Source organism: Aethina tumida, chromosome 3 (genome assembly GCF_024364675.1).
Source record: "Aethina tumida isolate Nest 87 chromosome 3, icAetTumi1.1, whole genome shotgun sequence".
Taxonomy (NCBI): Eukaryota; Metazoa; Arthropoda; class Insecta; order Coleoptera; family Nitidulidae; genus Aethina; species Aethina tumida.
In genome coordinates this window covers 28,951,405-28,970,550 of record NC_065437.1, presented here as the reverse complement: position 1 = coordinate 28,970,550, position 19,146 = coordinate 28,951,405, and the positions used below count along the sequence as shown (strand labels likewise).

The following is a 19,146-nucleotide window of genomic DNA, read 5'->3' as shown; positions in this document are numbered from 1 at the left end:
TCTTAAATATATCTCCATTAAATTTCAAAATAATATCAGATCGTTTTTATTTGTAAAAGAAGTCAAAATAATCAAGCTTTCAAGGAATATTTAACTTGTGATATATATTATAGCTCATATGTAGAGCAACAAATTAAAAAAATAATCATTTATTAATAGAACGATTCTTTTTAATTTAAGTTTTATAATTATTAAGTAAGTGTCCAAATATTTTGTACTTCCTTTTATATACGGATATCTTCATTTTCATGGTTATTAGTAGTTATTAGTAACCAACCAAATATTCATTACAGTAGATTTTATAATTTATTTCTGTGTCCGACACCGTTTCTTAAAACTAAAAATGTAGAAAAGTTCCGGAATGGTGAAAATCAGAGTAAAATTGCAGTGGATTTAGATTTAAAAAAATCTATCATCAATAAACAAATTCAGTGTAGGTGAGTACCATAAAGTTAAGATTAAAAGAAGCTGGTTTTCATGGTAGAAAATCGGCAAAAAGGCTCAAAGATGCCTTTTTGCAAGAGAACACGTGAGTTAGGGAGATGGACAATGCAAAACAAATTTGTTTTCCGATAAAAGTCGATTCCAATTATTCAAATCTGATAACATTACATGGATGAGAGGACCAATTATTGAAAGGTACTCTAGACCTACCGTGAAGCATGGTGACAAGAAGTCAATGAAATATCTTTGCCAGCACAAAGCACAGACTTCAATCCAATTGAAAACTTGAATGAAAAACTACTTATATCAATAAAAAAAAAATGTTTAAAAATTATTTAAAATAATGGATATGCTAAGATACTAAATAAAGGAAAGCTTTTGACCCTTGAAATTCCTAAATGCCTAACTAAACCCTCTAATAAACAATGATATTACCATATTATTGTTAAATATACTGACAATAATATAAATATTTAAACATACACTCTTATTAAAACAAATTAAAATTAAAGTTGCTTTACATATGAGTTATAGTGTGTTTAATAATATTTCGGCATATATGTAATATTGTCGTCTATGAAACAGAAAAAAAATAACGATATTCGAAATATGGTTTTATATATTTTATGTATTTATTATTTTAAAATCAGTAATTATATCACAAAATTATTTGTGTCTGTTTCAAAAGCATAACAAAAATAAATTATCATTTACCCCCTATTTGCTTCATAGTCAATATTAATTATTTTAAAATTTATTAGAAATAACATTATCAGTTAAAGATAATTTAGATTATCAAAAATTACATTGTTTATTACCCCTTTTTAAATATCACTAAATATATCACAAAATTTATTATGACTGTTTCAATAATTAATAAATACTAAGTTATCATGTACTTCCTTCTTGTTTCAGGGACGACAATATTAATTATCACAAAATATAACAAAATATTCATATTATCTTTGTTAAAGATAATTTAAGGTATGAAAAATTACATTACATAGATAACAATATTAATTAATCAGATATATCCTTATTATCTTAGTATTTAAGATAAAATTATATATTTTTGGAGACTTTGTTTCTTCTCCACACTTTTACAGACAAATTCTATTTTCCATTTGAAATTGTGCTGTTGGCAACCATAATTAATGTACATTAACCTGTCAATAACATGTAATTTTCGATTGCTATTTTATTAAGATTAAATACGAATCTCAAAATTAGAATTTTACAAAAACCAACCTCGATATTTTTCGTAAATTAAAAGCACAATTACCATATTACAAATTAAATATTTAATTTTTAATATGAAATAAATATTGCTAAAATAGCAATAATATGATATTTTGATTATTTTTTATTTTACCAAAATTATCTAATAAAGTAATTAAGTCATATAAAATACACATAAATGTGTGTGTGCATTATACATGTTTCAATTTCAAAAATTGCTTATTTAATGTCTCCATTCTTGACATTCTGGCATTTGATATGCGACTATCGTATTTTCAAAACGGTTGTACTTTGTTACAGTCTAGACATAATCTAGTTTTCTCTTTTTTCTGTTATCTTTTCTAAGAACTTCTCAGTTATTTAATTTTGCTTCCATACACATCTTCACAAATGTGGGAGTTGGAAACAATATTCGTGAATAAACATAAAAACGTGTATTTTCAATGCCATTGGTTCCACGTTGAATCATTATTAAACGCGAAAAATGAATGTTAATGAAATCCTTCCAGCGCTCAGTTTTAATAATTATAGCTAGTACAAGTTTTATAAACACAGGTTCACTGCTTAAGTAAATTATTTGTTAAGTGCTGATTAAAATTGGTAATTTTTGGAGAAACGATCATTTTCATTAATTGAATTTATGAGAAGAGGATACCTAAGATTTAAATCTTACCAGGATAACGATAAGGACTAAATCAAGCCAAGCCATTTGGGGGATTTAATTAGGGAGACCCTTAAAAGTGGCAGTCTCCACAAACACCTATAACACAAGGATGCGTAAACTAAATGGATTAACTGTACGAATATCTGCAGATAACTCACCCTAGTTTTAACATGCGCATTCGCTATTTTATAAACTAGCTATAGATTAGTGACTTATAATTATTAAATACATTTTAATATACATAAATAAGGTAAATATACTTAAATAATTGTATCGTAAATGTAGTACAGAAAATTCCGCTTTTCGTAAAATGATTTAGATTTATGATTTAAAATCATTCTAAATGTAGTAGAAGTCGTAAATTTTTTATTTATCATTTCCTTTTATGACTGGATCCCATATTGATTTGATATTAAACTTCTATACTATATCATGCATCTTGAATTTAAAATAATAAAATAATTTTGCTATAAAATTTAAACGAATAATAACATTTTACAGCTGCATTAAGATTACGACCAACGTAGATTTTTGTATCCCTTTTGTTTAGGGTTGGCTAATTTTAATCTAAATAATAACATTTTATAAACCGACTAAAAGGACTATTATACTTCATTTCGGTTCATTTACCGTCGAGTTCTAATTTGTATAATTGAAACAGACTCAACAAACACCACTCCAGTGTACCATTTAATTTCACACAATAAAATTTCTATTGTTCACTAATTTCTATAGATGTAAAGTAATTCACACTATGTCATAATTTATAGTTAGCACTGAATGGATGTTATACAAATGTTTGAGGAAAGTCGGTTCGGTAATTATAGTTTTGATAAACGATGACGGCATTTTGTACGTAAACGTAAATTTCATTAACCTAATTGTGGTTACATTTTATGAGAAGTTTTTGATGACACGTATAATTTAGGAAAGGGGAACGTAAGACGCATCTTGAAACTTCAATCATATATTGTAATCTTAGACCGAGAATCATTTATCTCAATAAAAGCTGACGTTTCTCGTATTTCTTATACGAACAATCTGAAACGTTGTAAATTAAGGAAACAAGGTTTTAAGATACGTTAAAGATTTATCTTTCCCTTATAACGTGCTCTAATTTAAGTTGTTAAAATATTTTAACGCAAAAAAATATGTCTGATGAATTCCAAAATTATATGTATAGAAAAAAAGTATGAGATATAGTAAGCATTTTATTAAACAGCGCTCGGAACTGCAAATTGGAATTAGAAAGATAACAATTTCTATCTCTATTCCCGTCAATTAAAAAAGTTTTATTGCACTTTCGCCACAGAAATGGTCTGGAGGCAATTTTGAGGTGGCATTTTCCCCGGACAAAATGATGGTTTATGTTTGATTTGTGAAGATTGGAATGCCGAATAAAACGGGGAGTTTGATTGTAGTCCTAAAATAGACACCACAACGATTCACGGAATCACGAAATTTCCGGTTGTCTATACAGATTTAGGATTGCTACGGAAAAACTTTAAAAGGCGATGATACAAATGTGTGGGTTTTAAAATGCATAACAAAACATTAACAAAAATAGGTTCTTCTATATTATTGCAATATTTTATACTATATTAAAATATTTTATTTGGTAATTTAATTCCAAATAAAATGATTATAAATTATAAAAAAATAGTGGAAAAAATTGGAAATTGTAAAACAATAAAATTTAATTGAAAACACATTGTTTTTGAATAGTCCAGTTGGAACTTCGTGGAATAAACAAGTTTGATGTATCGAAAACAAAAAAAAAAGATAATTGCTAAAAAATTGCCTTACAATCAGTTTATTTTTTTAATTTAAAAATAAAGTATAAAATATAAAAATATTATTAAGGTTACTTACTTATTCAGGTTATCTCCAATTGAAATCTTTGTTTCCTAACTACTAATTTTTAAAAACTGAATTTTACAATTCATTACAAAATTTGGGAGCAGTAATGAAACAGTCCAAAAAAAATCTAAATAAAAGTTTCTCCTGAATAAAATACAGCAACTCAAATTAAAAATTTAAAAATTGTTTCTTTCTTATATTTCGGATTGCTTTTAGTAATAAATTTTTATTTAATCACAAAGTAATATAAAAAAGTAAAACAGTACAAATGCATTGAACTAAAAAATGAAAACGAATTAAAAAACCATGAAATTATAGCGTGCTATGCCCACGGTGCGTGGTAAGTCCTCGGCAAAGTGGATGGTCCGGGTGAGTCAGGGGGATCGGCGTAATCCGTTGAGTTATCTCGAAGATTCAACGATACGACTGGTTCTCGCTCACGCGGGCCCCGCTTATCTGATTTTGCTAAAATGTCGCTGCCGAAACTGCCACGCTAATTTACTGGCGCAGTCTTTTCATGTCGATTCTCATATTCTGCCCAGATGGATTCGTTTAATTCATTAAACCACCTAATTTCCAACATGTTCGACCTCTTTTAGCTACGAAACGAGAGCAGTTTACTTAATTAACGAAATCTCGATTAATTCAGTTTGCCGTAATTGCTGATTTTACGTCTACTGGCCTCTATTTTACCGCACTGTTTGATTGGGTTTTTAAACGTAATTTTACTTGAAAACATCTGGTTTTGATCTGTCTTTAAAACTGCATTCAACATTGAACAATAGATCAATCCCAAACGTATTATAACAGGTAACTATCATCTACGTATATGATTCAGGCTCTTCTAATTGTAACCGAGAAATTGTCTAGAGACAATAATCGCAGATTGTATACAAGCAACCCCTAATTGCTGATTCCCTTTGATATGAGCATTAATAAGTATCCCTGTTACAAAGTCGCAGTTAAAGCTGGATTATTTTGTGTCTTGTAGTCGGTTTAACTGTCGTGCCTTTGACTGTGACTTTCTTTGTTAAATAAAAACTAAAACATTACGTCCACGTCATCTCTTTGAACCATTTGTGCTATTTCAAAAAGTAATTTGTACCTAAATTTTTATTAGAAAATTTAATAAAATTTTCTTAAGAAGCGACAAACGGTCCAGTTTAAACTTTCAAACAATTTATATTAAATTGAATTTGTGTTAAAGTAGTACTTTGAGGAAATGATACTTTGACTAATTATTACAGAAATTATAGGATAAAAAGTACAACTAAGTAGTAAACTTCGTTATTACATTAAACTTTTATTAAATTATCTGAACATTATAATAAAACATTCGATACAAATGACATTATTTTTGCTATTAAAAAGAAAGTATATTCCAATTTTGATGCAGGCTCAGCGAAAATAAACAGATATCCATTCTCTACGATTATCTTTAGCACTCTTCTCTCAGCTCATTCAAATAATAGCTTCTTTATTAGTTTCAACGTTACGTTATTTATACCATTCAAATTTCTATTATAAAAATATTTTTTAAAATGTTAAAATTACTTGTGATGTACATTAGGTTAATTAAATTTAAAAACACACAGAAATATTATATTTCTACTTTTCTAGTTTTAAAATATTACATTATGTTGTTTATCTTTGATGTAAATTTTCTTTGTAATGAATTCTCGTGGTTAAAGCACTTTTAATATTTAATTCTGAACATGAGTTTTATATTACACATATACATACTCAATAATATTTTTTATACTCATCAATTTTTTCGATTAAAAATGATCAAATAAGATGTAAGCGTATTCATTGAAATTAACATATATTGATCCTGAAGAAACCAAGTAAATGTGTTGCTTACCAAATAAATTGCAAGATTGTTTCCAGTAAATGATTCTATTACATAGGAGTTAAACTAGATACAAGTAAATATCCATTAAACCACATCCAGTATATTCTCTAAAGCCTTCAAATTACTCTTTAAAACTAATAAATTTTTGTATCTGTTTAACAATCATATTATTTTGTAATTGATAAAATTGATTTCAAATTTTGCAATGGAGTAATGAGAATGTAAATAATTAAACGACGTCAAGATATACATCTGTATTGAAAATTAACTCTATTATGAAAATTACCTCGTATCTCGGGATTGCAGTATTAGTGCCATATATCGCGTAATCTGGAATATAATTATTAGCATTTCCTTCGGTTCATTGTCCCCGCAACAAATTTGTGGAATACAGAATCCTAACTAGAAGCTTATTTGTCAGGAAAATTGAATCCCGTGTCACACACGTTGTCGTTCTCGTCACCATGTTGTCACCCCAACTTACGTTTACTTTTATCTAGTCAGATTGTGAAGGCGGCTGCCTTGTTAAGTTTTTTTTCTTCATTTTATATTATAACGTATTTTTCATAAACACACATGATAATACCATATAATTTGTTACAACGGAGTTGTTTTATCATGTATTTTTTGAATTTATTCAATGGGAATGAGTATAACCATTTTCCAATGAGATTCCCGACATATTCTTTGTATTAGATCCAGACATCGTTAATAAATTCCTCTATTCTACTCGGCGTAACAAAGAACATTCCAATCTTTACAAATCAAATATACAACCCAGAAAATATGGGCTTAAAATTCATTTCAATGAAGTTATTAATACATATACCGGGCTTGAAAAGCTGAGTGATCCAATTAAAACTTTTCTAATTAGGATGAAAATTTGTTATCAGCAAATGTAAAAAGTTAGAACTGGTCGTTTATTAGCATTGTGCTATCAAGAATGTCAATGTATTCGTTCGAAATGACGATAATTAATTGACAGTTAAGGTAAGAGAGTTTTTCATAAAATAATTTGTTTCCAAGGCTATCAAAAATTGATGCACCGAGACGACAAAATAATTAATAAACTAAATTATGTTATATGAATATTTTGAACTGATTTCTAGATAATAAATTAACTTAATGTTAGAATATTAATAAAAATTTATTGGATATTTGATCCAGGAACTAAACTTAACGACATATTATTTTTTACAGGAGCGATAAGCTATTAATAAAATATTAATAAGTATTTCATAAAGATGAGTTAATTTACTCATAAGGTATGTTTACTCATGATCAAAAAAATATTGCAATTGAAGATTATGATTATAAACAAGTTACAATTTTAAAATAATTCCAACTACGACTCAAATGTTCAGTCATTCATATTAAAAAACGATTTTCACTTTAAAACGACTGATGATGGATACCGTTTCGTGATAAAGTGAATCTCTTACTTTTCGTCGATCAAAAAAGAGATATCCAATCAATTGGCAGTGTCACGAAAACATCACCTTAATTTGTTTGTTGAGCTGTAACATGGATAAAGTAATTTTTTAAGGAAAGAATCGACTCCCTTTTATCCCTCCGATAACGACTAACCGTATCGAGTTAACAACACACTTCACAAAATCTCATTCATATTAATAAAATAAGGGTAACTTATCACATTTTACGTATAATGCTATTATCAACGGAATGTTTTCTTTTTTTTTCGTTTGTAGAACGTTATTTAAATTCTTCGCCCCCTTTATGTGGCATTCGCATTTATTCCAGATTTCGATCTAAATTACTTGACCAAATAAATGGTCCTTTTTAAATAAACGGATAAAATAAGTGGACAATTATTTACGCAGTGTTATTTATTGTCATCTTGAAGTGCAGTTTGAAACAGTTTCGTTTCAGTTTTGCCTTTATAGTCGAAAATCGATTTAAGACTGTATAATAAACGCATTTAGTTCAACTTGAAAAATAATAATGATAAAGCTTTAAACAAGTAAACAAATAAAAATTGTGCTTAGTTATACATTGTCCAAAAAACAGTTTTACTTTAAAGATCAAAATTACAGATATAAAAAATAATTTGAGATGAATTTCACATAAAAATCAAATATTGGCATTTTACTAATAATAATAAAAAATAATTGCATTTAATCCAAAGTAGGACAGAAAGAAAGTTTTGAAACATAATGTTCGTTGTAAAACAAAAATGTTTTATTAAAATCATAAAGGGTAAGCAAATGAGCAAAATAAACCAAAACGTTAAAGTTTAAGAACTATTCGTCATTCCATATCTTTAAATGAAATTTTTTTAGTGCAATTAAAAGCAGATTTTTAGAATTAAATTTTTTACGTCCCTTGTCATAAATCCAGGCAAATTTCTCATCAACGACCATAAACTAATTGTAAGTATAAGCAGAGAGGTTTTAATTAATTTAAAAATTCCGACATGAAAAGTTGTGTGTCCATCGTTAATTCAATCTGACAATAACTAACTTCTTAGAAACCACCCTTATAATCTCTAAAGTTTCCAGCACATTAAATTTTTCTCCCTTTGTTGTCGACATATAGTAATCGGACGTTTTGGATAGACTTTATTCTAGTCGACCACTTAATCCCGGGAGCGATGCTCTTTTCTATACGACTGTTGTTCGCAATTTTTTTGTGAATGTTCTTTAACACAGTTACAACATGCCATAAAAACTTCGTTTAACAATCTAGTTTAAGTACATAAAAATTCACAAGAGCCAAGTTTCAATTTGAATTTTAAATTACAATAAATGAAAATAAATTTGAAAATATAACTAATACTAAAATTTTGTTTTAGTTTTTTATATATAATTCAAAAAATATATAGAAAAATGAATTATTTTAATAAATTTTATGACAAACATTTTTAAAAGTTGCTATGAATTTTGCACATAATATTTAATACTTCATATTTGACTAGTATTTGTAGCTTCTCTGCTGCTGACAAAGTTATTGATCTGGGTCAAGTTTAAGTTTCTGTATCATTTATAATTTTTTACATTAAATCCACATAATTTATCATCGTCGTTTAATCCGTTATCTCAGTGAAGCTTATATTTAAATGGATATTAAAAAAATAATATTGCTCAAACTGTATTTTTCTTATGAAAGGTAGTTCAGATATGACAAATAGCTCTTTTCAACTAAGAGACAGTATACACCATTTTAAAATAAACTACCAACCAAGTTAGGTAATATATAGCCGAAGTTTCCTTGTGAATTTCCTAGATCTCTGTTGTTTGTAAATTGAATGCTTTAATTTACTCAACAAATAACATTTCTCATAAATTGTTTGGAGCTTTTATAGGTGTATTATTAGCCAGAAAATACTTTTTTGTTATTCTTAAAATTTAAACCAGTGTCAGTGTCACGTGTTTCAATTTCATTATTACTGTAAATTGGTAAACCTCAATCCTATTTTCTAAAGGGAAATCGCAATTTTCACAACTATTCCTGAACTTGAGAGAATTGGATCACTGTACTCTCAGCGGCTTTATCATAAAATTTCATATGCCTTGGAAAGTTTTCACTCCACCCCTACATTTTTATTAAAGATGCACCGGCAAAAACCCGGCCGAACCCAAACATATATTTCCTCGGATAATGTAAAATGTGAAAACAGTTAGAGCGAGGATTTCCAGGATCAACATCCTTAGCCCGACTAGCATTCAGATGTCGGCACCATATGTTCGGCCCTGCAATGTATTGCCATCCCTGAACTTTATGACAACTCCAAGTCTGTTATTTGCGAACTAAAGGTTTTGATTTAACGGCAAATTTTTTTAAAAATGCCCATAAACCGTTTTCAAATAAAACATGGATGCGTGTTGTGTCAGGCGTATCTACAGGGCGGAATAAATTTGAAATTATTCATGAATTTTACTGTCGTCTCCCGGGATGTTCCTCAAAATGTTGACCGAAGTTATGATGAAAATTGTATATTTGTCAACAAAAAGTTTTTGTTTGTTTTAAATGTAAAAAATGTGTGAATTATGAAATTTCTATATATTCGTATATATTCAGCAATTATTAATAATGACTATTAAAACGTAATTGAGTTTTTAAAAATAAACTGTTGAGAAAATTAAAGAATATTGATCAGTTTATCAATATCAACTTCAGACCCACTGTTTACTTAAGTAAATTCAAAAATGTCGTTGATAAATTAACTAACATAAATAAACGACTCGTTTCATTAATCTCATAAATGATATTTTGCGCACAAAAAACAAATTGTAAAAAAACAAAATACTTACTTAGATCAAATTTGTAACCATCATCTTTAATACGTAATAATAAGATACGTTTATTAAAAAAATATTGCAAACTATTCATTATTAAATGATATTCAAGTTTAAAAAACTGAATCTGAAATTTAGAAATAAAATTTATCTTACAAATATTGTTAAAGGAATAAAATAATATTGAATAATTCACAAAATAAAAAATTATACTGTAATCATATAAAAAATCTTCATATCATTATATGGCTTCTGGGTTTGTTCGTTTATTTGTTTATTTTTTCAATGATGCAAATATTTAGTTTGTTTAGTTTAGTTTTATTTAAACATAATAACAAACCTCTTGTTTATTCTTCTATTCGGTTAAAAACGATATTTTTAAATGAATATTCATATTTAAAATTTAAATTTTACCCTTTCAGTTTTTCTGTTGATTTTTAAATATAAATTTAATAAATTATAAATTAAATTATGAGCATTATTTCATTCAACATCCTCGACATTAATTCTCCTTGTAACAAGACCGTTAAATAAACATCACATTAAAATATTAGTCGGCAAACAAACTGACATATAGAGCAATGAGTTTTTCATGTAATTAAGTAAACATGAGAGACTCCCGCAATTTTGTGTTGCTAATGTTCACGAATGATGTGAACCTTCATGTGGCACAAACTGCCGGACGTTTGTGGCGGTTTTACCGCAGGTTTTTTTAGAATCAAATTAAGCTTGCGTCAATCGTGCGGTTATCCTGGAAACCAGGTACTAAAAATGGAAAACATGGGGCATTATATTTTATATCCAATTGATTTTTTTCCCACTTATTCCATAAAGGTCATGACTAGATATTTACTTAATATAAATTAAATTTGATAAAAAAATTATTCAAACGTTTAATTTGTCTTTTATAAAAATGTTTTTTCTTAGATTGTACATAGTAGATTGAGATAAAATAATAAATTTTTCGTGATCTCACAATCTTAAGAACATCTTATAATTTATTGTCCATTTAATTAAATAATTTACACCTGAATCTGCCCGAAAAAGTACACTGTGCGGAATAAGTTAACTTAAAATGACTTTGTACCTATTTTCTAAATCGTGTCACTTACTTATATTAAAAAGAGGTCAATTTTTATTTTACGTTTTTACTATCTAAAGAAATAAGTAAGTAAATAAAAATACTCACGAAACGTTCATTCCATGTTTTACTTTTATTGCAATAAACCGAATTCTAAGTGACTTTGTGATTAGTAAAAATATGCCACGTCATAAATTAAGGCTTCAAAACGCCTACAGACTAAAGTTGCAAACATTTTCAGACTAGACTTGCGTGTAGATTTCAGAACTCGGAAGATGTAGCTGAACGACAAACAATAAGATGTGTTACGGCTTTATGATGCTACTAGTATCCTTAATTGGAGGGACAAATGGCGTTCAGTAATTCAGGGGTGCCAAAAAAATCGAAGGACATGCCAATTGGTTCATTCATTTGGCGGTGGAGTTCTTATGACTTGTGCTGGAATCTGTTTTGAGGGAATTAGTTTTTTCCTCGACGATAATCGCCGACCACATAGAGCTGCAATTGTCGAACGAAGACGAAATTTGCTTGGAATCCCTCATTTGGAGCTACCACTATGCTCTCTAGACCTCAATCCCATCGAACATGCTTGGGACATGCTACAAACAAGGCTTACGAATCAGTACCACCCCCAGAAACTCTTCGGGTATTTTTGCATAATTATGGGAGGAAATAACTCAAGATTATGTTTATAATTTAGTAGAAAATACACAGGTATCAAGCAATAATTGAAACCAATGGTGAACATTCGACTAATTAAGGCTCCATGTCTAATAATACAAAATAATATTTTTTTTTTTTGTAAGTATTTTACTTATTAAATATTTTTAGCGATAAATGATTTCTAATCTGTTTATAAATTATTAATAACATCCCTAACTTATGCAGCACTGTTTATTTGAAGCCGAATTATCTCCACTATTGTTGAAGGACACATTAAAACTTAGTTATAATTTTGGGAACAAACAGTCAAAATAGTAACAGAAACTGTTGTTTGATAACTTAACCAAATATTTGTAATGTGTAATATACGAGATCTCTTCCTTAATTAAACATTAATTAGTTTGTTAAATTTAATTATTAATGGTTACGTATTGTATAATTTGAACTTTAACCTAAAATTAACCAATCCATATGTACACATATTCATTTAATTAATTTATTATTTAGCAGATATCATTATAGATTTATTTCTAATTATCTCCTATAAAGAGATTTCATTTACACGCATAAGAACGATTTTAGCGGTGTAAATGAAATGTAATTTACATATCGACTGGGTCATGTCTCTCATAATAATCTCCATGTTCGTGTCCCAAATATTCCAGTGAAAATCGCCGTGATAACCTTGAATAGCGGAACATCACGGCTGCAATCTCTACAAATTGAATATCCTAAATCAAATTTTGTCGCGCTAAGAAAGTCTCCGAAGTGACTACTTCGGCTGTCGATGACAGAAAATTCTTATAGTAATGACTGCTAACCTTCCGCGGGGCCCAAGTGGAGGATGAAAACAATTTATGGATTTTTATTCGCTGGTTATGTGCGATAAAGTCATGGAGTTTCAGTATTTATGAGTTTCGGGTTCTGTGGGTTTCGATTATTGTTTCAGGCATTTTATTAAAATTTCATTAAAATTTGTCCATATCAATAAATTTATATATCACTTTTTCTCTTAGAATATTAAGACAAACGAATATTTATTAATTTAAGATGCCCATAATAGAAAATTAAATTATATTGTTAACACTAAAATATTGAAATAGGGGAAAATGGATACATTCTCTACATTGTAAAATATTTTACGAAAATGCAGGTGAGCAATGCTTTGTATGGCAAAAATTCAGGTGCAATTTTACAAATGCAATTCTGATAGATAGAAACTGTAATAATTCGTCATATCATTTTTATTCTGTAACGATGGTAGAGGGATTGAAATTCTTTGAAAATATGAAACTTTTTCTTTACAACAATATGCTGTATTGGATCCTGTGAATAAAAGTAAGTAAATGTTGGTACTTACTAATATTTTCTGATAGCATTAGCAAGAACTTGACAAAGGTAACATTATGATAATGTATTAGTAAATATTCATGCATTGATTGTCTACTTCTGTTTACTTTTTAAAATACAAACATTATGTATTATGAAGCTTTCGCTTGTACCGATTTCCTTCAATATCTGGGACATTGGTCATAAACTAAGTTTTAATTATTATTTTTTTACTACAAGCAAGTTAGACATAGTGTAAGAGCAGTCATTGATTATTTAAGAATTTAACAGATCAGGATAGAATATATCCAATTTATAGTGACAAATCAATTTCTCATCCGGGTTGAAAATTTTCCTTTAGTCTAATTTCTGTAGAATACAAAATTAATAATAACTAACTAAATAATAAAATTGAATTAAAAAACTTAATGGAATATTAACCAGAAGTATTGAAATCTTGACAAAAATTATAAAAAAATTGAGCTAAAAATAATATTATTTTGTTTTCTTATCCAATGACACCTAATTTAAAAAAGTAATATATTCTGTAATAATAGATGAATCATAATCACACAAGTCCTGAAATTTACGCAACAGTAATAATTTATTTAGAAATTTAATTTCATCTTAATAACAAAACAAATATTTCGAATAACAACGAAAATTCTTGCACTCAAAATAATATTCAAATTCATTACATTACATACAGAAACTTGAGTGCAAACATACCTTCTAAAGTCTCTGCTCCAACATGCATAAATCACTGGATTCATGCTGGAGTTGACCCATCCTAGCCACGTGACTACCGCAAGGACAATTTCTTCGTGCCATATGCATTGCAGACAGAATCCAGAGAGCAAGTTCACCACGAAGAATGGCAACCAACACACAATAAACACTCCCATTACAATACCAAGTGTCTTCGCCGCCTTCTTCTCTTTCGCGAACTTGGCCAGTTTTCTGCTCAACGAGAAATTTTTGCTGTGTGGTCCTAGACGTGCTGACGGCATACGAGCCAGTCCGTTATTTTGCAATGCTGTCAAAGGCTCGTCTTCTTGAGTGGAGTAAAGATGTCTGGATTCAGGTATTTTGCAAGTACCTCCACGGTGGATGCGCAGTGTGAGTTCAAGTTCCCCGGAGCCAAGGAGCACCTGCTTGGTGCCGAGTCTCAACGATCTGGTTTGTGCGACTGCTGCTCTGTAAATCCGGTAGTATGTGAACACCATCACGAACAATGGTAAATAGAAGGAAATCGTCGAGGAGAATATTAAATAGCCTAAGTGTTCGGTGAAGGGGCATTTGTATGGTGGAATCGGTTCAGTCCTTACGGCTCGCCACCAAACAATCGCTGGGAAGGAAATTGCACTTGAACAGATCCACACCGCAGCAATGAGCAACGCTGACCTTATTCGCGTCATCCTCATGGGATACGTGATTGGATCCGTGATGGCCCAGTATCGATCTAACGATATAACGCAAAGATTTAAAATCGACGCCGTGCTGAATAATACGTCGAGTGATCGCCATATATCGCACCAATCCGGTCCGAAAAACCACGTATGGTCCAATACTTCGTACAGGGCACTGAAGGGCATCACCACAAGCCCAACTAAACAATCCGCCACTGCCAGCGACGTGATAAAATAATTGGTAGCTGTGTGTAAATAACGTTCTCGCACCACGGCTAATATAACCAGCATGTTGCCGAACACTGTTGTCATTGAAAACAGCAGGAGGAGCGACACCACAACCACATGATCTTGGATTAAGGAGTTCCAACGATCCCAGGCGTCCCGTTCCGGATCTGAAATGTTGGTCCAGTTTATATCAGCCGTTGTTATGTTTATGAACTCCCAATCCGTGCGTTCGTAAAGTTCAGACACATTCATGGCTACGCTGTCTTTTCAAGTCCATCTCTGAAACAAAACAAGTGCCTGTCAGTCAAGTTGGAAGTTGCAGGTAGAAACGAATAATGGTTGGCGGGTTAATAGTATCTAATTTAGCAATTTTTTAAGCAATAAAATGATAATTATTATTATTTGTAATATGATTCTCCTACAATATTTTAAATATATCAATACAATATTTAATTATAATTGAAAACTCTTTTATCAGCATTCAAAATTAACTAATATAATTTATTACTAATATAACACATTGTTTTATTATAGAATTTATAAAAATGTCACATATTAATTATATAGTGTCTCTTCATAATTCAAGCGTTTTTAGTCATAGTAAAATACATTATATTATAGTACAATTAACTTAAAAAACTGAAAATCTCATATGACACATAGAACAAATATTTTCTTTTTTAAATTGCCCATTACTGCATGCAATTTATTCATCATTCCAATTGAAACTAATTACTCGCATCGAATATGTGCACTGACAATTATTTCAATTGTTACATCATAACATTATTAGTTTAAGATTTTCTAAATATAGTTATCGATTGCATTTTAACAATACAAAAAATCAATTGTAAGCTATAATGAATGAACTTATTATTAGTATGTCTGTAATTGAGCAGGGCTATTGACGTCAGTATTAAATATAATAATCATCCAAGTATATTACCAAATGTATAGTTTCAATTAAATGATTTAATCCATTATTCGTTAATTAATGAAGTTAATATTTTGGTTAATACTGGTAATTATTGTCCTGTTAATTTTGCATTCAATCATATGAGCCCCAACAACTATGTATTGGGACAAATAAATATGTTACATAATTTAAGTGTTTCACATTTTATTTATTCCCAAGTGTTTTTCAAAAAATTAATCCTACATAATTAATTAGTTTTCAATAAATATTATCAATCAAAAATACAAGTGGACGTAGTGGACTACGAAGTAATGTAATAAGAAACGTCATTGTTATCGGGTTAGATTAATCGAGCAAAATGTTGCGTGACAGAGCCCCAAGTTTCAAAATTCATGGTTAAAAATTATTGTCGTAGTAAAACAATACATGCAATAGCAGATGAACTTAATATTCCTAAAGTCCAGATCGTCCAAAATTTTCAGAAAGGAATAAAAGAATATTAATAAAAATAAGCAAAAATGGGTTAAATTACAGCTGAATGGATTAAGTTTAACTAAAATAACAACTTAATGGTGTGTATCATTGAAAATTTTGTATTTGTATAGGCAAAAGAAAAGTCACTGTTAGCGTCAAAACAAAAACAAAACAGGCTTACGTGGACTAAGTCAAAGCTGTCTTGGTATGTATAAGATTGGTTCAAGGTAATTTTAAGCGATGAATCGAAATTCGACGTTTGTGTTGGTGATGATCGAAAACGACTTATTTGCAATAAACATGAGGCTTCACATAAGGTTTGCCTAAAACGCATGGTAAAGTTTCTCAAAGGAGCTATGACTTGGAGATAATGGCGGTTGCAGTATTAGGATTCTTTTTATTTATTTATATTTATTTTAGTTATTTATATTTATTGATGATATTGTAAAAGTTCGAAAATATTAATAAATACTGCGAAATAGCCAGCTGCCAAGTAACAAGATACTGAATGTTGTCACAGCCGAAACCACAAAAAAATGGCGTTGGCCTTCCAGCAGTCCTGATCTGAATGTCATTGAATCATAAAAACAAACAACCCCAACTTAAGACAAAAATAGATTAGAATTGATGATATCCCAGAAAAGTACAGATCCCTAGTGGAGTCAATGCCTAAAAGAATACGGTTATTAAAGCGAAAAATAATGTGACTCCATATTAAACATAAAATGTTGTACCTTGTCCCAATATTTATTTGTCATAGAATAAATAAAATGTGAAATACCTGAATTATCCATGTATTTTATTTTGCCCCAATATATAATAGTTAAGCGATCGTTTCTTTCACTACTTTACTTAATCTGATAACAAAAAAAATTTAATAAAAAACATACATTCTATCAAAACTTAAACAGCTCTATTTCCTGCCAATCTTACCAAGTGATTTTTTTAATAAACACTGGCAAATTGTGAGTGCTTTGAGTGTTTTAAATTTAACAGAATTGTTAACTCCAAATTGTTAACTGAATTATGACGCAGTTAACTGGAATTCCTGATTGTTAGTATGTAATTTGTAATAATGTAATGTATGTAATAATGGTATTTAATGTTTATAACACTAAAATATCATTATTACCCTGTTGTAGAAATGTATACCTATTTTTTGTCGTAATCAAATTAATTGTTAATTGAGTTCCACATAAATTATTTTCACTCTAAATTTAAAAAAATATATGATATTATATAACTGGGGGCTGAAGTTAACTCCAAATTGTTAATTGAATTTTGACACCGTTAACTTCTCTGGAATTCCTGATTGTTAGTATGTACTTCATTTTATAACTGTTTACAATACTAAAATACCATTATTACACTGTTGTAGAAATGTATACCTATTTTTTATCGTAATCAAATTAATTGTTAATTGAGTTCCACATAAATTATTTTCCTCTCTAAATTTAAAAAAGTATATGATATGGTATATTTATCATTAGCATTGATTTATATTAGGTACATATTCATGATAAAGTATTAATTATAATGAAGGTAACTTATTGATTAATGAATTAACTGCCAACAAACTTTTTCATTATCTGGGATCTGCTTTCTTTGCATAAAAAGTTATTTTATAAATTTAAAAATAAATTTAAGTCTGTTAATCGCCGTTTGATGAGAAACATCCAAACAACAAAATTAGTCGAATTTTATTTCTGCAATTATAATTAATTATAATCACGAAATAATTATATTACGAATTTGTTTATTCGAATATCAAATTACATAAAGTTCCAACGTCATTATCTTGTCTTCATCCTTGGATTTTGACTTTAATAAACTGGTATTGTTTTCGCCTCCAATTATTTGCTACTCTGGATAAGAGAGTTTTAATTAAATAGAATATTTTTTTAACTTTACGAATTATTAAATTATGTATAGCTTTGATATTCATCCCTGTGATAATTTGTAATTTACAGTATTTTTTTTTTTTTCATAGATTTGTCTATATACTGTAAAAAGTGTCTATTGCTTATATTTAATAACAATAAAAACACACATTTTCTTCCACTTCCCAACGGAACGACGAAGCATGAAACTTTTAACCAAGTCGTTAAGGTAGTACATGTTACTACGAACGATTAACAATGTACATACGTAATCCTGTTTAAAGGATGAAAGCACAATTCAAATAGCAATTTTAGCAAATTAGTAGAATGTGTTTCACGAAATGGATTAACGAATAGATGGGTTGTGTTGAGATCAAGCACGTTCCGACTTCCTTTATGGAGTCGTACACGGTTTTGCTTTACGATGACAAGGTATCTCTGCTGCTTTGGTACACAAATACAAAACGCATTGATTTATGTTGTTGTCGTTTCCATCTTAGACGCAGTAAAATTCGTCGCTTGTGCGTAATTGTCTCGCGATAAGGGAAAAGGTTTGTACTACTTTTACAACCCCCTTCCAAACGAAAACTATTGATTATATCAAGAAACACATACATTTAAAAAAGCATAAAGTTTATTCCAACATGTCATGGTTTCTTCCTTTTATAATAAATGCCGCAACCTATCCCACGCATATCTTAATATGTAAAATACCATTTCGCCATTTTCTCAAGCTATTGCCTATTTATCTCGCTTTGTAGACATTGACGGGCGGTTCTGTTATAGGATGATAAAGCGTTTTATTTTGCTCCCTTCTCTATTGTTTTTATTTTATCAATGTCAAACAC

General features: G+C 29.2%; 1 protein-coding gene across 1 annotated transcript in view; it reads right to left on the bottom strand.

The window, feature by feature from the left end:
* LOC109602068 (dopamine receptor 2-like) overlaps nucleotides 1-15,280 on the bottom strand; it is a 76,581-nt gene extending 61,301 nt beyond the window's left edge. Inside the window, exon 1 of the mRNA XM_049964653.1 lies at nucleotides 14,121-15,280. Coding sequence (XP_049820610.1) covers nucleotides 14,121-15,280 — 1,160 coding nt within the window. The remainder of the gene's footprint in view (nucleotides 1-14,120) is intronic.
* Between the last annotated feature and the right edge of the window lie 3,866 nt (nucleotides 15,281-19,146).